This window comes from Panthera pardus, unplaced genomic scaffold, assembly GCF_024362965.1.
Source record: "Panthera pardus isolate Hobbes unplaced genomic scaffold, ASM2436296v1 HiC_scaffold_23, whole genome shotgun sequence".
Taxonomy (NCBI): Eukaryota; Metazoa; Chordata; class Mammalia; order Carnivora; family Felidae; genus Panthera; species Panthera pardus.
Window position 1 is genome coordinate 4649431 of NW_026526799.1, and position 27407 is coordinate 4676837.

At 53.3% G+C, this 27407-nt stretch overlaps 3 protein-coding genes across 6 annotated transcripts in view; all 3 read right to left on the bottom strand.

The window, feature by feature from the left end:
* The window catches only part of ALPK3 (alpha kinase 3), a 52941-nt gene extending 48793 nt beyond the window's left edge, over window positions 1-4148 (bottom strand). For both annotated transcript variants that reach the window (XM_019460355.2, XM_019460354.2), the window contains exon 1: window positions 3928-4148. In XM_019460355.2, coding sequence (XP_019315900.2) covers window positions 3928-4070 — 143 coding nt within the window. In that variant the 5' untranslated portion in view covers window positions 4071-4148. The remainder of the gene's footprint in view (window positions 1-3927) is intronic.
* The window catches only part of SLC28A1 (solute carrier family 28 member 1), a 233135-nt gene that overhangs the window by 107018 nt on the left and 98710 nt on the right, over window positions 1-27407 (bottom strand). The window lies entirely within an intron of this gene.
* Window positions 16313-27407, bottom strand: part of ZNF592 (zinc finger protein 592) — a 48790-nt gene continuing 37695 nt past the window's right edge. The window contains 10 exon segments of the mRNA XM_053888643.1: window positions 16313-17723; window positions 19298-19433; window positions 19994-20106; window positions 20339-20626; window positions 20741-20900; window positions 21175-21351; window positions 27223-27284; window positions 27286-27312; window positions 27314-27354; window positions 27357-27402. Of these exon segments, the coding sequence (XP_053744618.1) occupies window positions 17184-17723; window positions 19298-19433; window positions 19994-20106; window positions 20339-20626; window positions 20741-20900; window positions 21175-21351; window positions 27223-27284; window positions 27286-27312; window positions 27314-27354; window positions 27357-27402 (1590 nt within the window). The 3' untranslated portion in view covers window positions 16313-17183.

Sequence of the window (27407 nt, forward strand, 5' to 3'; positions counted from 1 at the left end):
GTCCCCGCCCCCCCCCCCCCCATTGTACATTACACTGAGTCTCAACTCCTTAACTGGGCGTGCAAGGCCCTCCCTGATCTGCTCACACACCCCCTATGACTATCGTTCTCTCCTTCCCAATACCATGTTCCACTGGAACCAGACCTGTCCCTAACTGCCATGGACATGTCCACACCCGGCCTCTGAGCCCATCCTTCTGGCCTCCTTGCTTGGAAAGCCCTCCCTCCTTCCTGCTGCCCACCCAGCCTTCAGACCTAGCTCTTTTTGTAGCTTCCATACTCCTAGCACAGTGCTCAGCTGACCGCAGCCATTCAACAGCTGTTTTGTGGAAGGGAGAGAGAAGAGAGTGAGAGAGAGGGAAAGAAGGTAGAGAGAGGGAAGGCAAACACATCTCTCAAAAAGGAAGGGTGCCGCCCCCCAGAGGGAGCTGCTGCTCCAGAAAAGATGGAAAGAGCGAGAACGCAGCTGCCTCTGCTCAGAGCTTTAAAAATCCTCTGGAGGCCGCGTGGGCAGAACCTCTCATGGTTCCCAGACACTGGCCAAGTCCATCCTTTCCTGACCATGAACTTCCTTTGCCTTTCACCTCATAATTGAGAGATTTGTCCTCTGGTGGGTCTGGATTTCTTCCCTGGGAAGGAGAGGGAGAGAATCAGCTCTCTAATTCCAAGAGGAGAATGACAGGTGCCACCTGCAAGGAGATAAGGGACTGAGCTGCGATGGTGACCCCCTCCCTGGCTCTCTCTAGGGCTGCTCTGTTCCCTGTCCTGCGCTCTCCGGGCTTCACCCCTACGCTGTCAGCCAGATCCGGCAGGAGGAATCCTGTGCCAAGGAGGCAGCTTATCTTCAGAAAGTGGGAGCGCTGCCCATGCCCTGCCAACTGGGCCAAAGCTAGGCTTAGGGCCCCATCCAGGCAGGAAACTCTCCCTTTACCGCCTGTGAGGAGGTCAGAATCAGGGGCACCAAACGCTCATGCAGAAAGCCCTGGAACAGTTCTTAGTGCCACCTTCATTTTACAGGATGGGAATTCAGGGCCCAAGAAGGAAAGGCCTCTTGGTAGAGAAGGAAAAGTGAGCCTGGAGGGAGCCAGGACTGGCTGTGGAACCCGGGGCCTCCCATTCTTCTTGGCTTTCACATATTCTGGGATGTAAAAGGCCCTTGGAAAGTCCTAGCCTGATGCCTCAGTTTCCCTGAAAGCCTGAGACAACCTGCCTGACCTAAGCGGGACAGAAGAGGTGTTCCAAAGCTGTCTGTAGCAAACACCATAGCTTCTGCTGTTCCTCTGAGCCCCCTTGGGCCAGGGTCTCCAAGAAACGGGGGGACAGAGACTCCTAAAACTTCCGAGTGCCTCTCGGAAGGTAGTTAGTCATAACTAGACCCACCCGACTATACCTCCTTAACCTGCTCCAGCCTACCCCTGCCCCGTCTTCTACAGGGATGAGGCCCTAGGGGCTGGACGCCCTAGGAGGCTGGGCCTATAGTTTGCTGGGACCGTCCACATGCTGGAACTCTGCCCCCAGCAGGCGTTACAAATATCCTTGAGCTGACTACTGACTGGAAACCACTTCAGGGCTGTGGATTCAGGGGAGGGGAGGTAGGCGCAGGGATCCAGGCTCTAGACCTGGACCAAAGCTTCCCGTGGCCCAGCCCCCAGCCCAGCTGTCCATCGGTCCCCAAGGGGCAGCCCGTCCTCACAAGGGCCCGTGAGAACAATGGCTCGTGAGCTCCATGCATAGAGGGAGACCCAGAAAATGGTGGAGCCAAGAGTGAGTGGAACAGAACTTGCCTCTCAGTCAGGACTCTGGGATAGTCAGGGTTCACGTGGGCTGGAGCCAAGGACAGCTGGCAAAGTCCTCAAGGGACCCTCTTTCTCCTTCATGTCTTGGGCCCTCTTCCCATCCCCACAGGCAGTCAGGCTGTTCTGAGGGACAGAAGACTGCATGGCTGCCTGCTCTAACGCAAGAGTCAGGCCTTGCTAGAGAAGTGGGAACGGCCGCCCCTCCTCTCCCCAACACAGCCCCATTCACGTCCACACTCTCCCCTCTTTGGCCAGAGGCTTTTCCGGAGGTGAGATCAGTCTGGCCCTCCTTGTCCCTCAGGACCTGTCGGGGTCTGTGGCCAGCTGGCAGGGGCAAAACCGGGTCCACAGGCCCGGACTAGAAAACCCTCTCTCACACCGCCCCAGCCCTGCCTCCTCCAAATGCTTGACGCAAAGAGTATCCTTTTAAGAGCATTCTCATTTAGGTTCAGGGGGCTTGAACCAGTCACTCCCATCCCACCTGCAGTTCTCAGGCCGGCCCACTGCTTTGTGCTCATGGGTTAGGCAATTAAAATGTATCTACCATCAAGGTAGGTGTCCACTCTCCAGCTTTGTCTCTAACAGTCCAGATCCACTGTCTTCCCCATTCTGCCTGGTTTTCAAGCCGCCCCTGCTTCCCTCCCTCCCTCACTGCCTCTCTTCTATTTGTTCTGCCGTATTGACAAAGGCCAGATGCAGGAGGCAAAGCCCAGGCAAGTCACTGTGACAAGTGGGAGACAAGAGTGACGCTCCTACAAGCAAGTCAGCTTCCCCCCACAGGCTGGAGTAAATGTCCCAGGTTCATTCCAGCTTTTCCGGAGAGTCAATGGTTAGGAGGAAGGGGCATTCTTTCCTGGCAGCCAGGGGCCTTGTCCAGTCTGACTCAGTCACCGATGCCAGCCCTCAGCCCTGCCCCAGACATGTGACACCATTTGACGAGTTTTATGCAGAAACCGGTTCCGGTTACATTTGAACTTTTCCAACTCCAAGGTCAACAGAACTCAGCCAATTCACGAGGAAGTGCCTGGGACTTTTCCTGAACGTCCTTGATGCCTGTTTTGGTGCTGTTTTAGGAACGGAGGACAAGAGGTCCCCAGACAGCTTCTCAGAGGAGTGGCTGTTTTCTGCATAACCCACAACAAGCCAAGTTCTGGGGCTGTGACACAGCCACTGTCCCAACAGCCAACCATCACGGTTCCCTTTGGAAAACAGGCTCCAGAGTTGGAGGGAAACTGACCTGCCCAGAGGGGGCAGGAAATGTCCGTCTCCATGGCAGTACATGTGTCCCTGTGTGTCCACCTGCCATGTAGTGCTCCTATGCCTCTCTACCGACCGACCGTGTGTCTTTGTCTGTGGGTAGTCTAGCTCCTAAAACAAAGAGAGCAGCCACACCTCTCACTCTTGACAGAGGAACAAAGGGCTCATGGCCGGACCCCTCCCTTGGCATCCCGCTCCCCCAACCTGGGCAGGGCAACTGGCTCCCCTCGGAACCCCAAGCTCTGACTCTTCAGGCAGGGCCAACCTCACCCCACCTCATCCCCCCGCCCCCCTTCACCTCACCAGCCCCACAGAGATCCTGGGGAAGACCACAGCCCCCGGCCCAGAGGAAGAACCCATCTGCCCAGAAAGAAGAACCTTAATTTTTTCCTGGTGAACACCACCCCCAACACCACCACCCTGAGCTAAGTATCCCCCACTGCGGGGGTCCCCCTAGCGCCCCCCTCCCATCTCTCCGGTCCCCCCACCCCCTGAATACTCTCCCCACCCTTCTAGCCAGGGAGGAATTTCAGCCACTCCGGTCCCTTATCCCCTTATCGCTCACTGTGGAATCCGAAGCCAGGGAGGAGCCGGTGCGGGGTGAGGGTGCGGGTGGGACCGTGGGCCCCGAGGGAGGAAGGGAGGGGACAGAAGGGAGGCCTTCGGGGCCCCGCGAGACCTCCCCCTGAGTGGGGCCCTGCTCCTCTCTCTGCCCGAGGCCCGTGGGCCCTGAGGGGTCAGGACAAGAGGAGCCGCGAGGGGCCTCAGGGCCACTGCGCCTGGACCCGAGAGGCGGGCGCCCGGGTGCCATCGAGGGTCCCGCCGCCGGCCCCCCACCAATCACCCCACCCCCCACCCCCCGGCGCGCCGCTCACCTGGTCTCGGGCCTCACGCTGAGCAGGTAGCTGCGGCTGGCCGGGCTGGGGATCCACACCGGCCCGTCGTCCTCGCCGTCGCCGCCCGCCCCGGAGCGCCAGCCCGCGCCCCAGCCGTGGCCGGGGTCCCTGCGCGACCCCATCCCGCCGCCGGCCCCTGCCGCGCCCCGCTCGCCAGGCCCCTGCCCCGCCGGCCGCCGCTCCCGCCCGCGGCTGACGCGCGCCCCTATTTATAGCCCCGCGGCCCGGCCGTCGTCACCTGCTGCTGTCCCTCCCCCGGCCCCGGGCCGGCGAGCGCGGCCTCCGAGGCGCAGGGGGGCGCCGGGCCTCGCCCGAGGGCCCGACGCCTCCCGGCCCGTCCGCTCTCCGGGCCCCGGCCCCGCGCGCGCCCCCGAGCCGCCCCGGCGTCGTCGGGGCCCGGCCCCGGGAGGCCTCCCGCTGTGCCCCAGCTCCCACGCCCCGGGACCCCGGCTTCCCGCCAACCTTCCTTCCCCGCCCCCCCACCCCACCCCTTCGCAACCCTGCAAGCGCGGGCTCCGCCGAAGGTGCGGACGCCCCCGGGGAGCTGCGGGCCCGGCAAGCGGCGTGGGCGCCCAGGGGGTCCGGGACCGGCCCCCTTCTCCTTGCTGACAGCCCGGCTGCCCCTCGCCTCGGACTGCAGTCCCCCCCCCTTAGGCAGACCCACCTGTCTCCGTCGAGTGACCCCGGGAGGTCAGAGCTCCCCCGGGTGCGTCTTGTGTTCCCGTCCATTATCCAGCATGGACGAAGGGCTCAAAACCCACTGGCAGAATAATTGCAGCTCCTTCTCCACCCAGCCTCGTTTCCCAGCACCCGTGGGGGGAATGGCGGCGTCCTGACGCCCAGAACACAATTCAACCGGGCGGCGATTCCCAGAGCAAGGTTGTAAGCACTGCCTAAACCTGGTTCTAAATGTTGGGAGTGACCAACATTTATCCATCCTTCTTTCTCCTTTTTCCATGGAAGCACTTTATGGAGGAAGTGCCTGGAGCTGGATGGCTATGGTCATTAGGAACTTGGAGCAAAGGAGGGGGGCGCCCGGGTGGCTCATTCTGTCAAGCGTCAGGCTTCCGCTCAGGTCATGACCTGACGGTTCATACTTCAGCTCAGGTCATGACCTGACGGTTCATACTTCAGTTCAGGTCATGACCTCACGGCTCATGAGTTCGAGCCCCACGTAGGGCTCTGTGCTGATAGCTCAGAGCCTGGAGCCTGCTTTGATTTCTGTGTCTCCCTCTCTCTCTCTACCCCTCCCCTCCCCCAGTTGTGCGCTCTCTCTCTCAAAAATAAACACTTAAAAAGTTAAAATAAAATAAATTTTAAAAAGAAGTTTGGAACAAAGGAGTACAACCCCTCTGTCCTAGAAGCTGCATCCGTGTACCTTCCCCGTCCTTTTGGAAATGGCCCTTCCCCCACTCTCACTGTGTGATTCCGAGGTGAACCCATCCCTGGCCTCAATCGGCTGACTCAAGCCACCCTATTCATGGTACCTATCTCCCTGACCACAAAGGGAAGCATCACACCCAAGCCAAGCCAAGCCAATCAGGGCTCTTCACGAAAATGTTTTTAACTGGAATTGGGAGAGAAGAGCAGTCTCTCTGTGCTGGAAAGCTGGGAGCTGGGAGGTCTCCGACAGAGAGAAGCAAAGCAAGGGGCTCAGAGTCCTGGCGACTTCCAGGTACATTGTGTTCCTGAGATCCGGCTTTGTCTCTGGCCTTCTTGCGGGTTGGCAGTTCAAACATTTCTCGGAATCGGGGTGCCCAAAAAGCTCTTCCTTTGCTCACGCCCCTTCAAACGAGGCTTCTGTTGGTGGAATGTGAGTCCTGACCAATACCAAGGCGGTTTCTCCTCGTGAGCCCAAGTCCATCTCCCAGCCACATGTCCCCATTTATCCTTGTTGTTGGCTCTCTCTGCAGGTGCACATATCAGAATCTCTTCAGGCAGCTACGGGACGCTCCTCCAAGTCTTTGGAAGCTTGCTGGAAGTTTTGGGTCATTTGTTTAAGCTGTGTGAACACCCGTGGATCAGGCTAGGGCAGTGTGATGCAGGCAGAAGCCACAGGATCCGTGATTCCAGGAACCTTTTGTCAAATAGGAAAGACTGGCATGTGGACAAAATGCGGTGAAGGTGAAATGCACAATTATAAAACTAGGCAGAGGGGGAGCATAAAAATATAGAGCAAAGAATGGGCTGCCAGGGGTTTGGGTTGGGACAGTTTACGAGGCAGTAAAGCTTGAGGATTTCGAAAACTGCATCGGTGCTCACCAAGTCGACTGGGGGACGGGAGAAGGATAGACAGACGAGTCCAGATGGAGGGACTAGTGTGGACAAAGATAGGGAGGTGCACCATAACCCGGTGGGCATGTTGCTCAAGTGTAAAGGAAATGGGGGAAATGGACAATTAGGCAGGGCCAGTTCCAGAAGTTTTCATCTGGTACACTGAGGAACCTAGACTTCCCTTCGAGCCCATCTCTCACAGGACCGCGGATGTGGTCCCGCTAGTCACCCTGGTGGCCCTCCAATTTATCAATTTCCTTTTGAAGATGTGACCCACACAGAGGTCACCCCACAGCAGCCTAGAATTGAATTAGCACCTCTCTGGGTGTGTGCCCCATGCCCTAGCAACGGCTTTGCCGCAGCCAAATGATTTCATTGATCCTGAGCCCGTGCATGTTCAGCGTGAACCACCACTCACCTAAGTCCTTCTTCCCACTCCTGCTTGTAAAGTCTTTTTTACCCTAAGGGCAAACTTGTACCTTTTTCCAGTTAAAGCTCACCTTCTTATTCTTAATCTCGCACTCCCTCTCCTCCTTGTCTGAACCGTTTCGGGTTCTGTTCCTGCCATCTGGTGTCCTTCCAGCTTCTTGTGGCTGTCTGCCAATTTAATAAGCAAGACTTTCATGAGGATGGGGGCAGAGCCGTGGAAGGGGTGCTGACACACCCAGGGATGGAGAGGTCAGAAAGGCACAATCTCTTTCCTCTCTAAGCTTACAGTCTAGCCGGAGAGAGAAAGGGCACGTCGAGCGGTGTCAACCAAGTCCGAGGCTGGGAGTCCAGCCTCTCTCTAGCCGGGAGGCTGGAGACTCAGGTTCTAATTCTCCCCTGCCGCTGAGTGTGACCTTGGGCAATGGCTCCCCATCCCTGAGTGTGAGCTTTCCCCTTTGGAAAGAGGAGTGAGGCGTTCCCTTTACGATCCTGGAGGTCGTAGGTGTTCATTCAGCAAGGGTTTGCTAAGTACATGCTGACTCCTGCACTCCAGGCATCGTGCCAGGCGCTGAGGGTACAGGGATGAATGTTCTAGTCTGGACCCTGGAGAACCTCTCCAGCGGAAGAAAGATAGAACCTCTGATAGAAGTTTGCACGTGGTGCTGAAAGAGCACAGAGAAGCTCATGCCGTGGTTTTGCATCTGGAGAGAACTGTCATCCAAGGTTTGCTATTGGATGCGCCCTGATGAAGTGTTGCAGGAATCTGTTAGTGGTGCCAGGATCCTCTCACCCGGTTGTTTTGAACTTCCCGGGGCCCTAGAGTAACCGGGTGCTTGCAGTAGGAAAATCTTGGGCTACTGCTTTTTTTGTTTGTGTTTTTAACGGGTTTTTTTTTTTTTTTTTCATTTTGAGAAAGAGAGAATGCAAGTGGGGAAGAGGCAGAGAGAGAGGGAGAGAGAATCCCGAGCAAGCTCCACAGTGACAGCGCAGAGCCCGACGCGGGGCTTGATCTCACAAACTACGAGATCATAACCTGAGCCGAAGTCGAGAGTCGGGTGCTTAACCGACTGAGCCACCCAGGCGCCCCTTGGGCTACTGATAATTCACGTTTTTAGCTCAGCAGTGACGGGGGAAGTTGTTCCCTGTCCAAGAATGGCAGGGTCTCCCAGGACACTCCGACCCAATTACATTAGCCCCTCTCATCGAGGCGTAGAAGAGTTTGAACACACCTTTTGTTCCGACTTAGTTCCACTTCTTCCCCTTCTTACCCAGCTCTCTTTCTTCCAACACTGACAAAAGTCAGAGAGAACAATCCACTCTCCTTTGAAGCACTGGCCAAAAGCACACATCACCCAACATTTATTAGCTATCAGGACACCATTCCACACTCCTCACCATCTTCCCCCTGAACTTACTGAGCTCGGGCCACCGCACGTTGAGCGTCACTGTGTACCAGGCTCCGGTCCCCTGCCATCATCCCTGCCTTTCTAATAACTCAGCCAACACACTGGCAGCACGTCCGCCTAGCTCATCCTCTCAGAGACCTTCGCCCTCACTTCCTGTAGCAACCCAATCAAATGCCATACCTTGAACCCAGTCAGAGGAATTTCTCCAGCTCTAAAATGCCGTTTTGGGGGCGCCTGGGCGGCTCAGTCGGTTAAGCGTCCGACTTCGGCTCAGGTCACGATCTCGCGGTCCGCGAGTTCGAGCCCTGCGTCGGGCTCTGGGCTGACAGCTCAGAGCCTGGAGCCTGCTTCCGATTCTGTGTCTCCCTCTCTCTCTGCCCCTCCCCCGTTCATGCTGTGTCTCTGTCTCAAAAATAAATAAACGTTAAAAAAAAATTAAAAAAAAAAATAAATAAAATGCCATTTTCTTATTATCTTTCCACCTACGAAGCCTGCCCTCTGCCTTAGGGCAACTCCAGACTCCCAGCCCCCCCGACTTCTCCACTCATGAGTTTCTTCTTGGCTTCTTTATCCTCCTCACCCCATCCCCGTCGACACACAGGCATAGCGTGGGGTAGACAAAAACTTCAACTACAACTACACTCTCCTCAGGGATCCCCTTTCCCTTGCCCCTTGACCTTCTACTCACTCTCCCTTGCTGGTTCCTAACCTGGGATCTGGCCGCGGCTTCTTGCTCCCAGTCTGGCCAAACTTTCTGGTTTCCAACCTGAGTCTGATCTCAGGCAACTTGGCAATCCCTTCCCAATTCCCCAAGCTGACCTTCTCCTTTCCCTACAGCCACGGTTCCAAACAAGCTCCAACCTCCCCATCCCCCTCCTCGCTTGCAATGGTCAGCAGGGAAAAGTGGGAGCATCGGACAAGAACTTCAGCTTTGAAGGAGGGCAGGCTATCTCCATCATCTCTGAGTCATACTAACCTCTGCTTCAAAACGTATATTGTTCTTTCCAGGGCTCTCGAACTTCTGCTCCGTCAGCTCTCCCTGCCCTCCCCCTGCCCGGCCTCCTTCCCCACCACCCACGAGGGCGACAAAATGTTTGCTTTTCCTGGACATGTTCACCCCAACTCTCCCTTCCCTCCCTGCCTCCGCATCTCAAAAGAGCTCGAAGGAAATCAGGCGCATCATCAAGCAGTAACGAGTTGCCAGAATTGGGTTATAAAGTGCAAGCTTCGGCCTTCTGGAGCGGACACAGACCAATGGCCGGAGCCAGGCCCGCCCAGCAAGAGTGGCCAGATGCCAGTCCCTGAGTGCGACAGTGGTGCTCCTGGGGGTCAGAGCCGGCTCCCTGGCCTGGAGCAGGGACACGCCTGAGTGGCAGAACATGTGGCCCCAGCCATGTGGAGGGGAGGAAACGAGGGAGTGGGGGCAGGGGGTGGGGCGGGGATTACCCAGAGTCGGCAGGAGGGGGACCGGGTCATCCTGTAGTAACCCCTCCACCTCTCACTGGGAATACGCTACTCCTCAGGCAGCCCGTTTCATTTCCAAGAGGATTTTCCTTTTATCGAGTCTAATTCTGTTCTGCCCTCTGAGGCCACGCAGAGGAAGTGTGACTGGTCACAGAACACTTCTTGACGAGATTTCGAGTTCCTTCAATAGCTCCTTGAATGAGATGGCACCGAGGGCCCTACACCAGACTGGGTGCTCCCCGCTGCGAACACGCCCGCTTTGCCAGAGTCCACCTTAAGCTACCGTGCCGTTAACCTTACGCCGCACACGTGAGCTCTTCCGGGCTCCGTACCATCACCAATGTCATTCTGCTCAATAGACTGTCAAGATCTTATTTTGCTGTATGGACTCAGGCTGAAGTAGCCTTTCCCACAAGCCATGGCACAGGGATTGAGTTCAGAGGTCAGTGAGACCTTCCTTATGAAGCCACGTCGGCTTCCACGCCGTGCTTCCGAGCCCCCCAGGCCTGTGGCCCCTCTTCAGGGCAAGTCATTAATAGCACGGTAAGTTAATCGAACACATGTCCACCCCTCCAGTTTCTTCCTTTGAGTCCATTCATTTTAAAGGTCTTAGCCCTGAGCTCAACAAAGCCCTGGATTGTGGCTGGTCCTGCCCTCCCGTGAGGCCCTATCGCTGAAGCTGTCCTTCCGGCAAGCCAATCTGCAGTGCTCTGGATGGCTTGTCTGGCCTTCCCCCAAGGGCCCTCAGAGCTCCCATCTCAGGCAGTTGAGCCCCTGACCCTGGAGGGTGGAGATCCTGGGCCCTCCATTCCTGGGTGAGCTGGCCACGCTGGCTGGCACTCCAGGGACTGGAGAAGTGGCCACATCTGCTCTGGAGTAAGTGGACCCCAATTAGAGGATTACTGGCTACAAGAAGCCACTCCTGATTCTGGTTTGATTGGAAGGGGAATTTGGGACCTGGGTAGAGCTGCCCCAGCAGGGTGCCCTCCCCAATGCACCTACTCTTATTCCACAGCAGCCCTGTCCAGAATAAGGCAATCACGAGATGAGAGGGTGACTCTGTGGTCAGGGGACAGGTCACTAAGGCCCAGGACACAAACGCCACACCCTCAGAGAGACCAGGAGAGCCACCGCACCCACCCCATCCCCACCTCCAGCCCAGGCCTTTCCTGGTCTTCTTACAGCAGGAGCAGGTAGGTCCTTCTCCTCCCCTTCAAGTCTTTCTCTAGGGAACCTCATGTGTCTCAGCCAGCCCTCCATTCCACAACAGCCACATCTCACCGTCCACTCACAACTGTTACTACCTCTCAGCAACAGCAGCTGCCAGGACTGCTCACCCACGGGACACCACGGATCATTTTTAAGATCATTTTCCAGCTTGCTGGCACCCACCATGTTTGCCTGTAATGGACCACTCCTAGTGTGTGAGCCCGTCACCACCACCACCCTTGCCCACCCGCAAAGTCAAGTGCATCTCCAGGCTCTAAACCCTCCAGCTGCCCAAACTCTCCTGCCTGCCCTCCACGACTCTCTGCCCTTTCCTTGCCAGCCCCTCCCCCTTCCCCTCCTCAGCTGCCACTCCCCACCCCTCCCAACCCCACTTGGAAATCATATTCAAAGCCCTCCTCCATAGACAACAGAGCTTCTCAGGAAGCAAAACCTACCCTCCTCCTCAGATGCAAAAAATATTCAGCCCTGTCTATGCACCATGGGTCCTAGGGAGAAATTCCAAGCAAATTGGTCTAAGGACCAGAAAGTCCCAGAGGAAAATGGGAATTGTATACACAGTGTGCCGTGGGCTATAACTGAAAGAGGGGGGCTGAGAAACAGTGGAGCTTCTCAGTTTCATAAATGAGGCAAAAGACACACACACACACACGTGTATATATGTACGTAAACACACACACATATATACACTACACACACACACGTGTATATATACATACACACGCGTGTATATGAATACATATATACACATGCGCATACACACACGTATATACACACGCATACACATGTGTATATGTACATACACACACGTGCGTATGAATACATATATACACACATGTATATGAATACATATACACACATGTATATACACACACATACACACATATACATATACACACGCGCACGTGTATATATACATGTGTGTATATACACATATATACACACATATATACATACGTGTACACACATGTATATATGTACATATACACACACGTGTATATATGTACGTATACACACGTGTGTGTGTATGTATACACACACAAAGACCACGCCCACCTATGAAACAATGGTGCTGCTGGACCTCTGTCATGTGAGCACATGCCAGGATGGGGGCTTTTCCCAATCAGAACTAACCTAAATGGCTTTATCATCCCTTTGCCCCATTTTCCATACAATCAATCATATAGATATTGACTTTTTTAGTATTCATACACTAAAAACTCAATTTCAATTTGCAATAATAAATATAAAAATAAGAGTATTTTCAAAGGCCAATGCACTACACAATGAACTAGCTCAAGAACTCATCTGCACCTAGGTCCCTAATGAAAAGACACCTAGGGAACAGAGGGATCTGAAGATGCTTCTGAATTATCACGTGAATGGTTCAAACTTGGAAAGGCCTGACAAAAGCCCAAAGAAAGATACTTAGAGAAGAGCCAGACTCTGTCTGAAAAAGCATAAATCTGATGGAAATGATAATAGAAACAAATGCAAACAAGTGATACTGCCTTTGAGGGGAGAGGGTGGAGAGGGATCATTTCCATTTTTTGTGCGTGACTAAGGACCAAAAGTCAATAAATAAATAAAACAATTGAAAAGGAGAAGAAATGCAGTTAAGAGTTCTTGCCTTTAGGGAGGTCTCCTCTCTTTGATATAAACCTATAAGGAACAAGAAGGTAAAATCTAGCCCAGCTCAGGATCCTCAGAGATTTAAGCCACCACACCCCCCCCACCCCCCATTTGACAGATGGGAGTATTGAGGCCAAGAAAGATCAAACAACTTAGTTATAGAGCTTCTGGTTTCTAGTCACTGGCTTTCTTCATTCTAGCACATTGCCAGGGGGTTCAGTCAAGGAAGTAGGGGTAACCCCCTGAGGAAATAATTCTGCAGAAGCAAAAGTCTGTATGCCCAGGACTCTTCCTTGCACTGACGAAGAGGGAGATTTATTAAATGTTAAACAGGAAACGGGTTAAGTAAATTATGTTGATTTGAAAATGATTACAATGATTGAAAATGAGGATTTAAGGGCTATGTAGGAACACGGAAAATGCCCAGATACAATGTTAAGTAGAAAAAAGTAGGGTACAGAATCAGAGGCAATGTGGTGCTGCTCACACCTGAGTGAATCCCAGCATTGCCTGCAACGAGCTCTGTGGCCTTAGGGAGATTACTCAACCATTCTGAACCTCCAAAGAATCCTAGTGTTTTGAGTTTTGAGCCTACATAAGAGAATGAATGGAAGAATAATGTCTGTCATATGGAAATTTTCAATTTCCGGTTGTTACCATAATCATATCATATTCAGCTATGAGCTGAACAAGAGTCCAGTTGGAAAAGCGGTTGGAAAGAACTGGAAACTGATAAGGCAGTAATAAAAACAAATGCAAAAGTAAGATGGGATTATAAATACACATGTTTTTTATTTTCTCTAACAATGTGATGTCATTTTCCAATAAGAAAAGTGAATTTAAAAAAAGAAAGAAAAGATAAAGGCATTTTAAATAGGGACCTCAAAAAAAAAAATCCTATTCTTGGGACCTGGCTCCTAGTTTGCTCCTTCCTCCAGAGGGGCCCAAGGTTCCCAGCACCTGGTTCCTAAGGCTGCTGTGGCATCTGTTCATGGAAAAGGTCAAGAATGGCCTGGATCCCTTGGAAAACACGGCCCCGGGGAAGGAGGGTGGGTAATTGAAGGGGTGATGACACGGCACATCCTAGAATCTAGAACATTCTGTCTTGCTCAGAGTAGACCCTGAGACAACTTTGTAGCGACCAGTTGAATCAGACTCTTTCATTCCCACGTGCATACGTGCGTGTACTCACTCACTCACTCACTCGAACACTCTTGGGACCGCTACGGTTTGCAAGGAACCGTGTGAGGAGCTTTCAAAGAATTAGACTGACCCACTGGATGAATTTGAAACAATCTCCATTGCGGAAGTGGAAAAAAAAAAAAAAAGCAAGCTTCAGAACACTGCATAGAATGCTACCATTTGTATTAAAAATAGATATATAAATATACATATTTATAAACTTGTAAATGCATAGAATTGCTCAGAAAGGGTACACAGGATCTAGGTAACAGTGATTAGTTCTGGAGGCGGGCTGGGGAACTGAAGGCTGACCTCCGATAGGAAGCTTACTTTCCATTGTATACTCACTCTTTTGTATTGTTTGGATGTCTTACCGTGTAAATGTATTAATTTTTCAAAACAACAACAAAAAATTTAAAAACGAGTTAAAGAAAGTGCGCCCAGAGCGGAATATACAGTGGTGAACAGGGCAAGCAGGGGTTCCTCTGTCTCGGGGAAGGCAGAGTTTGTCGAGAACTCGCTAAGCCACAACTGTGAAGTTTTCAAAACCAGACTGTTTACATAAGTTAAGGGAACAGTTCTTTCTACACCAATTATAGTAATTCAGCACATCATTTTACAGAGATAAAGCAGTTGGAAAATAAATACGAGTCATTTGTCAAGCCTTAGAGTGTATTAAGTTGTAGTTTCTACAAGGGTGGGGATCTTATCTGTTTAACTTGATCGGCAGAGTGTTCACTCCGGCTAATGTGCAGATAACTGCTTGTTACAGCAAGCGTTTTCTGATGATAACAAACGATATGATAGCACACCCATTAAAAACGTCTGAAAAAAAGAAAAGATCGGAAGATATTGGACCCTGAGGGAACCATGTTTTCTGGGATGGTCCCCCCGGCCCGCCCCGAAAAACAGTCTTCAAATGCAAGATATACCCCAATGTGAATGGAAGGTCAGGGAAACACTGCCTGGGCTGCAGAACGTCACGCACGGAAGTTTCGCGCAGGGCTCTCCTTGGGGTGACTTGGCACAGACTGACTGCAGAGAGAACCTGGCGCTCCGTGGGGTACCCGACCACAGGGGAGGTAGGAAGACAGGTGTGTGGGTGGCTGCGGAGTGCCACTGAGCTGGTGGCCAGCCAAAGCAGCCGGGGCACTAAGGAGGCACAGGGATCGACACCGTGGACTTGAGGATCCCGCGGGCTTGACTCGGCACCAGCACTGACAGGCGGCCCAGCGGGTTATTCGACCTCTCGGAGCCTCGGTTTTCTTTCTGCGAGATCCTCGTGAGGACTCGACGGAAACCACCGGAAAGTATTTAGCAAGATGCGGGGCGCGCTAGCAGGGTCTGAAGTGCCATCGTCGTCAGTGTTGCTACGTGATGGATACGTGTCCCGGGCAAGTTATCGCTGACCATCCGCATCCAAGCCTGAACAGCAGGTGAGGTGCGCCCCACCCTCCGTGCCCTAAAGGCAAGAATCCCTTACGTTCATGTAGTGTTTCACGAACTTAGAAAAGGTCCCACAGTCCTCATCCCACAAAAGCCTGTGAAGCGAGATGGAGGGGAGTCACCAGGACTATTTGGAAGCGGGGTGGGTTTGCTAAGAGCCGATTAGGGGCGGAACCCAGGCTGTGGCCCAGGCTTCCTGGCGAGGAGCTCGGTCTTTTCACCACACACCACTCCCGGGAAAGAGAGCTGGATGTGGGTCAGGACAGGTGGTCATCGAGGCTGCGAGGTCACCACCCCCTCCCCCACTCCACCCACCGCTATTTCTGAGCGGGAAGAGAGGCAACAATCCATGTCAAACCCTTCTCAGGGCCTCCTCTGTGATCCGTCCCTGCGGATGGACCATGGGGGGCAGGGCGGGCCCCGCAGCGGAACCAGGAAAGGGATGACAGCCCACGTGGGGTGGCCTCAGTGTCTGCAGGTGGCTGGATCGGGCCCAGCTTGCCTCACTGCCTGCCTGGGAAGCAGGGACGGCAGGGTCTGAAAAGGAGGCGGGCTCTTAGCGGTTCCCCGTGCCGTTCACATTTCCACCGGCATCTGACAGAAAATGTACTTTTTTTCAATTGTGAAAAGGTCAGGCGTATTTATCTGACAACTGATAGTGCCTCCCTTGAAAGAGCACCTGTAAGAACTCAGCCAGCGCCCGCCTCCCTCTGCTGCAAAGGACACCGCCGGGCCAGCCCCACACCCCGGCCGTGCAGGGCTGCAGCCACGGCTTGGGTCAGAGCTCAGAGGTCGCCTCCACAGGGCCCCGACTCTGCCAGCAGTGAAGACGGCCCAGCCTCCCGTCTGATCCCGAATCTCCACACCAGAGAGGTCCCTGTGGCAGCAGCAACAGCAAGGCCTCCCGAACACAAGGTAACTACAGAACATCCCCCCACCCCCACCCCTGTTGTCCTCCCCCCCCCCTGCTCCGCCCCACGGCCACCGGCTTGTAGGAAAGAGAGAGGCGCCCGGAACATTTCAATGGGCCCTAATGCCAAGGCTGCTGACCCCGGGGAGGCCTTGCAGGTGACGCCTGACCAGTACAAAGACCCTCCCCTCACGCCCTTGCAAGGTTTCTAGAGGACCAAGTTCCGAGCCGCTGGTTTCCTAACCACGGCTCCAAGAAATCTGGGGAGGACCTTCCTGGGACGGCAGGACACTGCTCTCCCCCAGAGATGGGACAGTGACAGAAGTGTGGGAGAGACTCTTACACGCAGCAGGGTAGGGCCAGGCTCACCTGAAGAGGAATACAAGAGCCCACCTGCATGGTAAGAAGAGTTTTTATTTGAAATATAGTCTGAGCAACATGAGTATAGCCAGGAGGAGGAGGGGCCGGCCTGCCCAGAGCGGCGGCCTCTCTAATGGCACAGGAGCGAGAGTACAAAGATCCCAGTGTCCGTGTGCCCCCAAGCCCACTTGTCAGGAAAGGCGGAACAGCAGCAGAACAGGGGCGCACGGCTCCTTCTGAAGGGGGTGTGCCTCTCGGTGCCTGCCTGCCTGGGCCGCGGCGCCTGCCCTCCCGGGGTCCAAACACCAGTGTGCTGCACAACCTTCTCCCACCCGCACAGACAGGAGGGGCCCGGGTGACAATTCTCCAGGACCGTTTTGGGGGGAAAAGAATCCGAGAAGACAGGAAGGAAGGGCAGGGTGATTGAGGGCCCTCTGCAGGCCAGCCCGGGCGGAGCTCCCCAGAAGGACCGCGCCGGCAGCCTCACCCCCTTCTCCGGCTCCGGCTCCGGCTCCGCTGGCAGGAAGCAGAGCGGCCCTTCCGCAGCCCGCGAGAGCTCCCAGGAGAGCCCTGGCTGCAGGCAGCGGGCGGGGACCTCCCGGAAGAGCACAGCGCCCAGGGGTTTCAGGCCAAGACGTATGCGGCCTGGGGTTGGAAGGACACAGACAAGAGCTGGGGTACCAAGAAGCAGCACAAAGCCATAAATAACAGAAGCAAATTCAGAGCTGTCAGGGTCCCGGGTGACCGCACACTGCCCGGGGCTGGGGGACACCCAGACCCCACAGCTCAGGGCGGGCACTGCTCCAGGGCACACCGGGGCAGAGCCTCGTATCTCCCACCGTCCCCGTGGCAGACGGAGGACGCCCGGGGCACCCCTCCGGCCACGCACGCTGCCACGCCTCTGGTCACACCTGAGGGGACGGAGCGTGGCTGTCCTGGTCCTGAGAGGCCTGTGGTTGACTCTGAGCGTCCTGGGCTCCGTCCTCCTCAGGAGCCGGGCCTGGCGACCTCGCCTCTGTGTCGCCCAACAAAGGCTCTCCGGCACCTTCTTCCAGTCCGTTCTCCCTGGTCTCCATGGACACTTCCTCCCCGGAGCCCTCCTCTGGCTCCGCGGCCTCCGCCACCGCCTCCGCGTCCTCCTCCTCCTCCTCCTCCTCCTCCTCCTCCTCCTCCTCCTGGTCTCTCACCTTGTGGACGATGTAGAGGTGGCGGCTGAGGGAGCTGGCAGAGGTGTAGCACAGGCCGCAGAGGAGACACTGGGCCGTGGAGCTGTCCGCCTGGTGCTGAGGTATGTGGCTCTGAAACTCGAGCCCCGAGTCTGTGGCAAAGCTACATTTTGCACACTGGAACAGGGACTTGTGCCTTTTGGTGGAAGAGACGGCCGCGCCATTGCTGGTGCCCGGAGCGTCCCCGGCTCCGCTGCCCGGTCTTTTCAGATGGCTCACCTGGAGGGGGAGGCAGGTGAGTGGGGTCCCAGCCTAGCCCGAGCCCCCCAGAGCTGAGCTGCACTCCTGAACGGTGCAGCCCCCACACTCGCAGAATCACCCCCCCCTCCCAGGCCAGGCTCGCCCTGGCCCCGAACCGGGTTTAGATCTGGTTTCTTTCAGGTTTTTCTGTTGGCTGGTGCTTTGTCTAATGTAACGTATGTGTGCGGCCCCACGTTCCAAAGACACGGGACGGGCATGTTCTCTGCTCTCCAGAGAACACCCTGCCACCTGGCTTCTGAGGCCCCTCCAAGAGAGAGTCTCTGTGTGCACAAAGATAAAACTGTCATCTTTGGGGCACCTGGGTGGCTCAGTCAGCTAAGCACCAACGCTTGGTTTCTGCTCAGGCCATGATTTCAAGGTTCATGAGATGGAGCCCCACGTCGATCTCTCCCTCTCTGTCCCCTCCCCCCCCCCCCCACGTGCTCTCTGTCTCTCTCTCTCTTTCAAAACAAATGAACATTTCAAAAAGTTTTTTAAAAAGACTGTTGTTTTCTACAAAATGATAGCACTACATGCACACTCTTCCTCCCCCTGCTTTTTCTACTTAATGACATGTGTTGGCCATCGTCTGCATGAGGGCATACACAGAGGCTTCCTTCCTCTAACACTGGCAATGACGAAGCGTCCCCGCTGGCAGACATTCAGTTGTGTCCCGTCATTATCACTGCACACAGCCCCGCAGCGAAGATCCTTGCACACACCTCCTCAGGCGCGAGGCCGAAGCTACAGGGCAGACAAACCCTAGGGACGGAATGATGGCTCCAAGGGCACGTGCATTTGGAGGGGGGTGTGCGTTTTAATCACAGGCAGATGTTGCCAGAATGTCAACTGACACCCCACCTGCTCTGTGCGGAAGGGCCTGCCGACCAACGCCCTCCCTGAGTGGCCGAGAAGGAACGCCCTGGAAGTCCAGGCGGCTCTCAAATTCCCCCCGACATGCCTGACCCTCTGAGGAGCAGCCCTCCCCACCATGGAACAGGAAGGGCCTACAGTGGAGGGGGACCAAGCGGTTCTAGAAGTTCAGCAGAAATAATGGGAATAGGGCACGAAATGGGGGCAAGGTCACGGGACGAGGGCCCAGGCTAGCAGGGGTCTGCACCCAGCCCCTCCCACAACGACTGTGTGTGTGTGTGTGTGTGTGTGTGTGTGTGTGTGTGTGTAAGAGAGACACTCACTGCCGTCCTCGCCTGACAGGCAGCCCTGCCCTTCCCCCTGACCCAGGACTAGTGGGGCAGAAACAGGACAGTGAGTGTGAACGCACTCCAGTGTCCACACAACATGACACACAGCTGAGGAAAGCATCCCAGTGACAGGGAAACCACAGGAACAAAAGGCTGATGGGCGGTCTCACAGATCTTTGTCCCTGTCCTTTACCTGCATGCAGTCTCCAGGTGGGTCACGCGTGACTAGGGAATGGCCTACATTGAGGGAAGCTGTGGCTGCTGGTTGCTCCCCGGAGCCCTCCTGCTGGCCCTGCAGCTCAGGGGGCTCACTGAGCAGGCGCCTCCAGGGGCAGGGGCCCCCGCACTCACCTGAGGGGAATGTCCACCCGGAGGTCTGACTTTGGACGTCTGGCTCAAATCAGGGTTTCTGATACCATGCATAAGGCTGATGTGGCTCTCCAGAAGGGAGGGCCGAGGAAAGCTGGGGCTGTCCTCTGTGCAGTACCTGCAGCCGAAGAGACTGTGTAAGAGGACAGGCTCCGAGCACCCCTGGCAGGAGCTGAAGCTGCTCCTGGCTCCAGGGGAGAGTCTGGAGCAGGCAGAGAGCTGGCTGGGTGGTCATCGGGCTGGCTGGGCAGTGCTGGGCTCCCAGAGAAGGTCAGCCGACGAGCCGGCCAAGGTGGCAGACAACAACAGCAGGTCTCACAATATCTGTGCTGGCCCTAAGCCAGGTCAGCAAGGAAGAGGCCAGGCTATGTCCCGAAGCACAGACACGATGCGGAAGCCTCTCGGCCAGACGGGGCACAGTGACACCGCCAGCCCTCCGTCAGAGCAGCGGGCGGTGCGGCCCAGGGTCAGGGGGGTACGAAGGGGGAGGGCTCAGGGGCCAGCAGGCTCTAGAAGCTGGTTCCCTACCGGCCCTGCCTTCTGACTTAGCCACAGCGTTTTCCCATTAGAAACCCGCTCATATCATCTTGCTTCCGACCCCTGATCTCACAGCAGAGAAAAGCCTTGGACAGACTTTTTGAATTTCAGGCCTCCCGGCTCCCACCTCCAGGGACTCACCCGCAAGTGTAGACCTTCTTCACGGTGTCATGGTTGTTGCGGATGTGTTTGCGCAGGCTGTTGGGGGTGTGGAAGGACTGCTCGCACTGCCGACACGGGTACCGCTTCAACGTCTACGGGAGATGACGGGACGCAAAGCATCAGAACCGTAAGACGGTTCTGGGTATATCTTTCTACTCGGGTGACGCAGGCAGAAAGGGGCTGCCCCAAAGACCTCGGGATCTGTGGTACCCACCCTGCCCCAAGCACCGGGAACCCTAAGGGGTCAGCCACACAAGGGGGCTCTGAGCCCACAGACGTCCAGAGAGTCCTGGCACTGCACCGTGACGACGTGACGACACTGACCCGACCGTGGCTCTTCTTCATGTGGGACACGTAGTTCTCCCGATCAGGAACCCACTCCTGACACTCCTGGCAGGTCCAGCCAGTGTTCCTCAGCCGGGGCCTGGCCTCGGTCCTGCGATGGGCCTCGGGCCTGCCCCAGCGGCCGGAGGGCAGGGAGCTGCCCCGAGCGGCCACGCTGGCGGCCGGGGGCTCGGTGGGAACTCGAGAGCCAGGCCGGCTCGAGGCCGTGTCCGACGAAGACTGGAGGCTGGACAGCTCGTCCACGTTTCGGGGAACACCGTGGGTGCTCTGGGGATGGGGAGAGCGATTACTGACTGGGCGAGGGGAAAGGTGCACAGAATCAGACCCCCCGGCCTGAGGCGCGCGTCCTCCTCCCCAGCCTCCTTCCCTAGGGCACCCCACCTTGACGTGCTGCATCAACTCCGGCTTCTGCAGGAACAGCAGTGGGCACTCAGGGCACTTGAAGACGCCCACCTGCGTCTTGCTGGCATTCTGATAAAAATGCTGCTGAATGTGTCTCTTCTTGTTGAAGACCATTTCACAGGAGCACTTATAAATGAGCCTGACGAGACAAGCCCCGGGGCGTGAGGTGGCCAGGCTCTTGTGGGCACAACCTCCACCCCCACTCTGCTCTCTCTGAAACGGGGTCCACTCCGGGGAAACACTACTCTGAGCCGATGTGGATGCTCCCCCGCCTCAGGATGTCTTCAGTGACCTCCAGGCACCCCTTCCGCCAGCCCCGGCTCCCTGGTCCGTCCCGGAACCTCCCCCCGACCGTAGCACCTAGACCACTGAGCTCCACCCCACGGGCCTGCTGACCCTGGAGCTGCACTCACTGGGAGGGTCTGTGGGGCTGGGTGGGGTGCTGAGAGGCGCTGTGGTCCGCGGTGCTGCTGGCAGTCTTGAAGGCCATGGGGCAGAATGCACATTTGTGGAAAACCTGGCAGTGTCGCTCCTGGATGTGGCTTTTCAGCAAGGCCAAGGTCAGGTGGACGACCCCGCAGTGGATGCACCTGGATGACAGGAGGGGGCGGGGGTGTCAGGCCCAGAAGCAGCGCTGGTAAGGGAGGGATGGAGAGCAGGGACAGAGCCATCTCCGGGACTCTCTGTGTCCCCCTCCCTTGGGCACTGTCTTCCATCCTCCACACCTACGTCCTGAGAGCCTGCCTGCTGCCATCTGGCACAGTGCGGTCACCCAGGACACCCAAGCCCAAGGCTGTGCCTGGTAGAGAAGGGGGGAGAAACCCGCCCCTCCCCTCACCGGCCAGAGGCTATGCTTCTGCAAACCAAACGTCTGAGCCCAGCTGAGAGAAGCTGGCGGGAACGGAGAGGGAGAGGAATGGTTCCAAAAGGACATAAACAGCATCCTTTGAAGTGTGACACGACGGCAGGGGTCCAAGGGAAACCGGGAGGAGGCTACAGGAAGCCTGTGCCTTCCCACAGGCTGGTACCCAACGTGCAGGGACGGCCACTTAATAAAAAGTGCAGCTAGAAATGCGGCGCTCGGCACGGCAACAAGCACATTCAAACACACAGCCCTCAAAGCCCAGGACGGAACCCTCCAGAGCCTGTCCGGGGAGCTTCAGGGGCGGCGGGAACGCTCTACGCTGTACTGGCCACATGGCAAGCGGATCTAAATAAAATAAAATAAGACACAGTGGCCAGTCACGCTGGCCACACGTCAAGGGCTCCACAGCCAGATGTCGCTGGTACCATTCTGCGCTGTGGGGCTCATGCCTGTCACAGTGTCTCCTTGGTGGCACAGTGGATAACTTTTTACTTCTTCTCCCAGGTTGTATTTCCTGAGCTTTGTTGGGTGAATATATCACTTGTATAATGTATGAACAGTCTTAGGCCATTTTTTCTGAAACGGAGGCATTCTGAAACTTTCAACTTCAAAACCTCTCTCTATAAACACCACCTCTGCTTTTCGCAGGATCACGGGACCATGTGACCTCCATGCATCCTGCATCCATTCCAGTCCCTAGGCACATACCCAGGTCTCCCCTCCATGAGAAAACACCTTTCCTGCTCCTAGCCACTCCTCTCAAGATAACTTCTCTCTTCCTTTCGTTGCAGTATTTCCTGACCCCATAACCCTGACATCCCCGTAAGCACTAGAAGAGAGGCTATTGCTTTACTAAAAAAAAGGACATGGGGGCGCCTGGGTGGCTCAGTCGGTTGGGCGTCCGACTTCGGCTCAGGTCACGATCTCACGATCCGTGAGTTCAAGCCCCGCGTCGGGCTCTGGGCTGACGGCTCGGAGCCTGCTTCCGATTCTGTGTCTCCCTCTCTCTCTGCCCCTCCCCCGTTCATGCTCTGTCTCTCTGTCTCAAAAATAAATAAAACGTTAAAAAAAAAAAAATTTAAAAAGAAAAAAAGGACATGGCTTCACTTAAAAATTCTTTGGCTCCCAAATATAAACCCTCAGTCCAGTACGTTAGCCCATTTTCACAGTCCACATAAATCATCACAGAATCCTTTTGTGTGCGTTTAGGGGGGTGGGCGGGAGATGGGACCACCTTTGCGAGCTTAATCAGTTACGAGAAGCAACCCAAAGAACCAGAAAGCTGTTGGCAGTGATCTCCGAGGTGCACTCACTAGTAAATCTGTACATTCTTTAAATTAAGTGTTTCTAATGCAAACTACTGAATTATATTTTCTTTTCTCTCCTGCTAAACAAAATAGTGACCAACTTCTAGCACACAGAAGTACTTCCATACCATAAGGCATCATAAGGAGGAAAAAAGTCCACACATTTCCAAAGTGGCCGAGTATACCTGACATGTGGAAAGAATCTTAAGTAACCATATTTGTGCAGTTTGACCAAACTTCAGCAGGAGTAATATACTCTTCAAAAATGCAATGGAAAATCCATTCTATTTACCTTATAGACATTTTTCAAAGAAACCTCAATGAAAGTAAAAACATGAAGGTTTAAAGGGACATACATCAGCTTCAGTGAAAGACTGAATCAAGTAGGGTTTACAAATTGATGAAAAAGCACTCAGAAGACAAATCTGACCCCACAACACAGCTCTTCACCATTTTTTTAAGAGAACATAGATAATTATGGAATCATATGTTGCGAAATATGTAAAATTTTTCTAATTTTTTTTTTAAATTTTTAAATTTTTTTTAAATTTTAAATTTTAAATTTTTTAAATTTTTTAAATTTTAAATTTTAATTTTTTTTAATTTTTCTAAAATTTTTTCTAAAAACAAAGAGTAGTAAAATACTTAATTGTCCTAATAATCGCAAATAAGAAAATGACATATCATTAAGAACAATCTAAATTTGCTCCTTTCTGACATCATTGGTCGCTCTCCAAATTTTCAACAAAGAGCAGAATAATTTATATAATTCTAAAATATGTATACAATGTATATACCCCTTTTACATAAAATACATACCCATAAAACACATACAAAATGTACAGGACTTTGACAATGTCTTCAAGAAAAAGCAAAAATAGTACAAAACAAAGTAATATTGCAAAACCCAATGAAATGGAACATAGGTACATTTTCAGAATTTACTAAAAAATATAATACCCACACGATGGGAGAAAATATTTGCAAATCATGTATCTGACAAGGGACTTTTACCCAGAGTATACAAAGAACTCTTATAACTCAACAGTAAGACAATTAATAATCCAATTTAAAAATGTGAAAAACGACATTTCTCCAAAGAAGATACACAAATACCAAACAGAAAAGATGCTCAACACCACGAGCCATTAGGAAAATGCAAAGCAAAACCATAATGAGACACCACTTTATACCCACAGGGATGGCTATCAGAAGTCAGACCATAACAAATGCCGGTGAGGATGCAGAGAAACCAAACATCTACCCTGCTGGCAGGAAGATAAAAATGGTGCAACCATTTTTTAAAACAGTCCGGCAGCTCCTCAAAAAGTTAAACGTAGAGTTAGCAGTTGACCCAGGTATTCTAGTCCTAGGTATATACCCAAAAGAACTGAAAACATGTCCACACAATAACTTACAAAGGAATGTTCATCAGTGGCATTATTCGGAACAGCCAAAAAGGTGGAAACCCAAGTACCCATCAACTGGTAAACGGATGAACAAACTGTGGTGTATATACATATACAATGGAACACCATTCAGCCACAAAAAAAGAATGAAATGCTGATATATTACAATATGCATGAATCTTGGCTAAGACTACATATTATATGATTCCATTTCTATGAAATGTCCCAAAGAAGCAAATATAGGAGGCAGAAAATAAATTAGTGTTAGGGGTGGGGGAATGGAAGGGTTATGAATGTAGAGTTTCTTTTTGGATGATAAAAATGTTCTAAAATCTGTGGTGGTGACTATACAGCTCTGTAAATATACTAAAAACCATTGAGTTATACCCTTTAAAATGGGTGAATTGTATGGTGTGTGAATTATGTCTAAATAAAGCTAATACAAAAAATATATGTGAATAGTTGAAGATCTTAAGTGCCACGAATACTATGTTAGCATACACATCTTCTGAGTTCAACCACGGATCACCGAAGATTTTACTGTCAAAACCGTCAGTAAGCCATCTGGCTGAATCGCATTACATTTGTGTCTGACATTCCTTACAAGAAGGCTTGATAAACTGAATTGCTTTTGAGACACTATGTTTCCTTTTAGTCTTACAGAAGAAAGTAAAACAAAACATTGAATTAAGAGACAAAAAAAAAAAAAGCCATGAATCCATCTATGCTATTAGAAATGCCTTGGATTTAAGATTCAAGGACAAAAACCCAAGCATTGCTTGCATTTTTATTGGGCTGGATTTGATCTTGGAGCAAGCAGCACACGCTGAAGTCAAAGTTGGAAAGGTGTTTTCAAACGTTACACCACACTGTAAAAACACACATTCAGGTGTTTAGTTTAACAATGTGGCCCGGGGGGCGCGTGCCTGGCTGGCTCATTGGGTGGAGCACACAACTCTTGATCTTGGGGGTGGCGAGTTCGAGCCCCACGTTGGGAGCAGAGATTACTTATAAGAACAAAAATGGGCTGGGAGCCGCCGAGCACTGCTCCTCTGCAGCATGGTGGTGAGGGCCGTGTGACCCCCTGCTCTGTCCTGCTCCTCCGGCACAGCAGCTTCTCCACCTCCCTAACGTGCACGAGAAACTAGTCCACATTTCAACATGCTTCCACCAAGACAGAAGCCTGGGAGTCGCCACTCGCCCCTCCCCACTCTCAGCCCGGTCTACCAGCTCCCGTCAAGCTCTAATGCTTTACTCCCTAAAGCCTTCCCGGACCCACCTTCTCTCTGTCCCCACAGCCAGAGTGCTCGGTGCTTCATCTGGACTATCACACTCACCCCTCAGCCAGCCTCCGGGCTCTCCCCTCTCTAGCACACACGTCAGCTCCCCAGAGCGATCTTCCTGAAGCACAGGCCTGCAGGGACCACCGCCCTGCTACAAATCTATCTGTAGCCCCTCACTGTCCCCTGGAGAAAGTCTAAACGTCTGCCAAGGAATACAAGGTCTTGCCTGGGCCTGGCCCTTCCAATGCCTTAGTCTCTTTTCTCTCCCCCTCCCCCCGCCCAGTTCATCTCCACCCCTGCTCTACAGAAATGCCCTCTACAGGGCACATGGTCCCTGTAACCTTCTCTGTGCTGGATAACACACGGAGACACTCTCCCCTTTTCTTTGGCCTGAAAACCTCCTAATATCTCCACTCTGAGGCTGTCCTGACCGCTCCTCTCCTGGGGCACTTCCCGTTCTGAGTTATAGTCACCTGGGCAGCTTTGTGACCCATCAGACAGAAGCCCCTGGGTCCTGAGTGTCTGGCATGCTAGTAAAGGCAATAATAAGTACTCAGAAAGAAAGTTACTAGATTAACTAAATCAATATTTTTTTTACTACCAAAGAGAAGAAAACCTTGCTAAATTGGTGCCGAACTAACTTTCAGATGTGAAAGTTATTAAGTAAACACATCAGAAGATGTAGAAACTCTCAAATGCAATAAATCAGTAAAGGGGGCCCAACTGAGCTGATGTAGAAGTTACAGACCGATGAGTCTGGAGGGAGTGTTCTTCCCCATTTTGATCTTTTTCCTGAAAATGACTTCGTGCCTACATTTATTTGACACATGGGGGGGGGGGGGGAGATTCAGTTAAAATAGAGTTTTCTTGGTTTTACTTTGAGACTGATCACTTTTTTCCATCGTCAGGTTTTGCTGGTTTCTAACAAACTGACAAAACTAGTCAACATAAAGACACCAGAGCTCTTTGGGTTTGGTCTTGCAGTTCCATTTGGTAATGGAAATTGAGAACATCTGAAGTACGACAATTAGGAAATGTATTATCATGATGGTACTGTAAATTTAATATGCCAAACACAGAAGCTTTATCAGCAAATCAACTTTATATACTTTTAAAAAGCAAACGAGGGGCGCGCCTGGGGTGGTTCAGTCAGTTGGGCGTCCAACTTCCGCTCAGGTCATGATCTCGCGGTTCATGAGTTCGAGCCCCGTGTCGGGCTCTGTGCTGACAGCCCGGAGCCCGGAGCCTGCTTCGGATTCTGGGTCTCCCTCTCTCTCTGCCCCTCCCCTCCCCTGCTCTCTCTCTCTCTCTCTCTCTCTCTCTCTCTCTCTCCTCAAAAAATAAATAAACATTAAAAAATAAAAGTCAAACTAATCTCCCCAAAACTTCTCCTTTAAAGCTACATTTTAATGTTTAATTTTAGCTCTTTATTCTTGTCCCCCTTTCTCTTCTTGTCCTCTACCACATGAAAATGCCTGTCTCTATACCAATCAACATCACTGTCTGATGAGGTGGGATCCCAGGCCCCTGAAGACCGAAGGTCATGCTGGAGCACGCTCTGGGCCCAGGAGCAGGACCAGCGCGGGGCAGCACCCACCTGTAGCCCACCTTGCGGGCGTAGTGCAAGCAGTTCTCCTTCACGTGGGTCTGGAAGTAGGTCCGAGCGACAGAGGGCCCCGCACTCCGGGCGAGCAGTAGGGGGACTTGTGGGCGTGGATCCGCTGGTGGCACAGAAGCTGCACTGGTTGGGCAGCAGCATCTGGCACACCTGGCAGGTCTAAG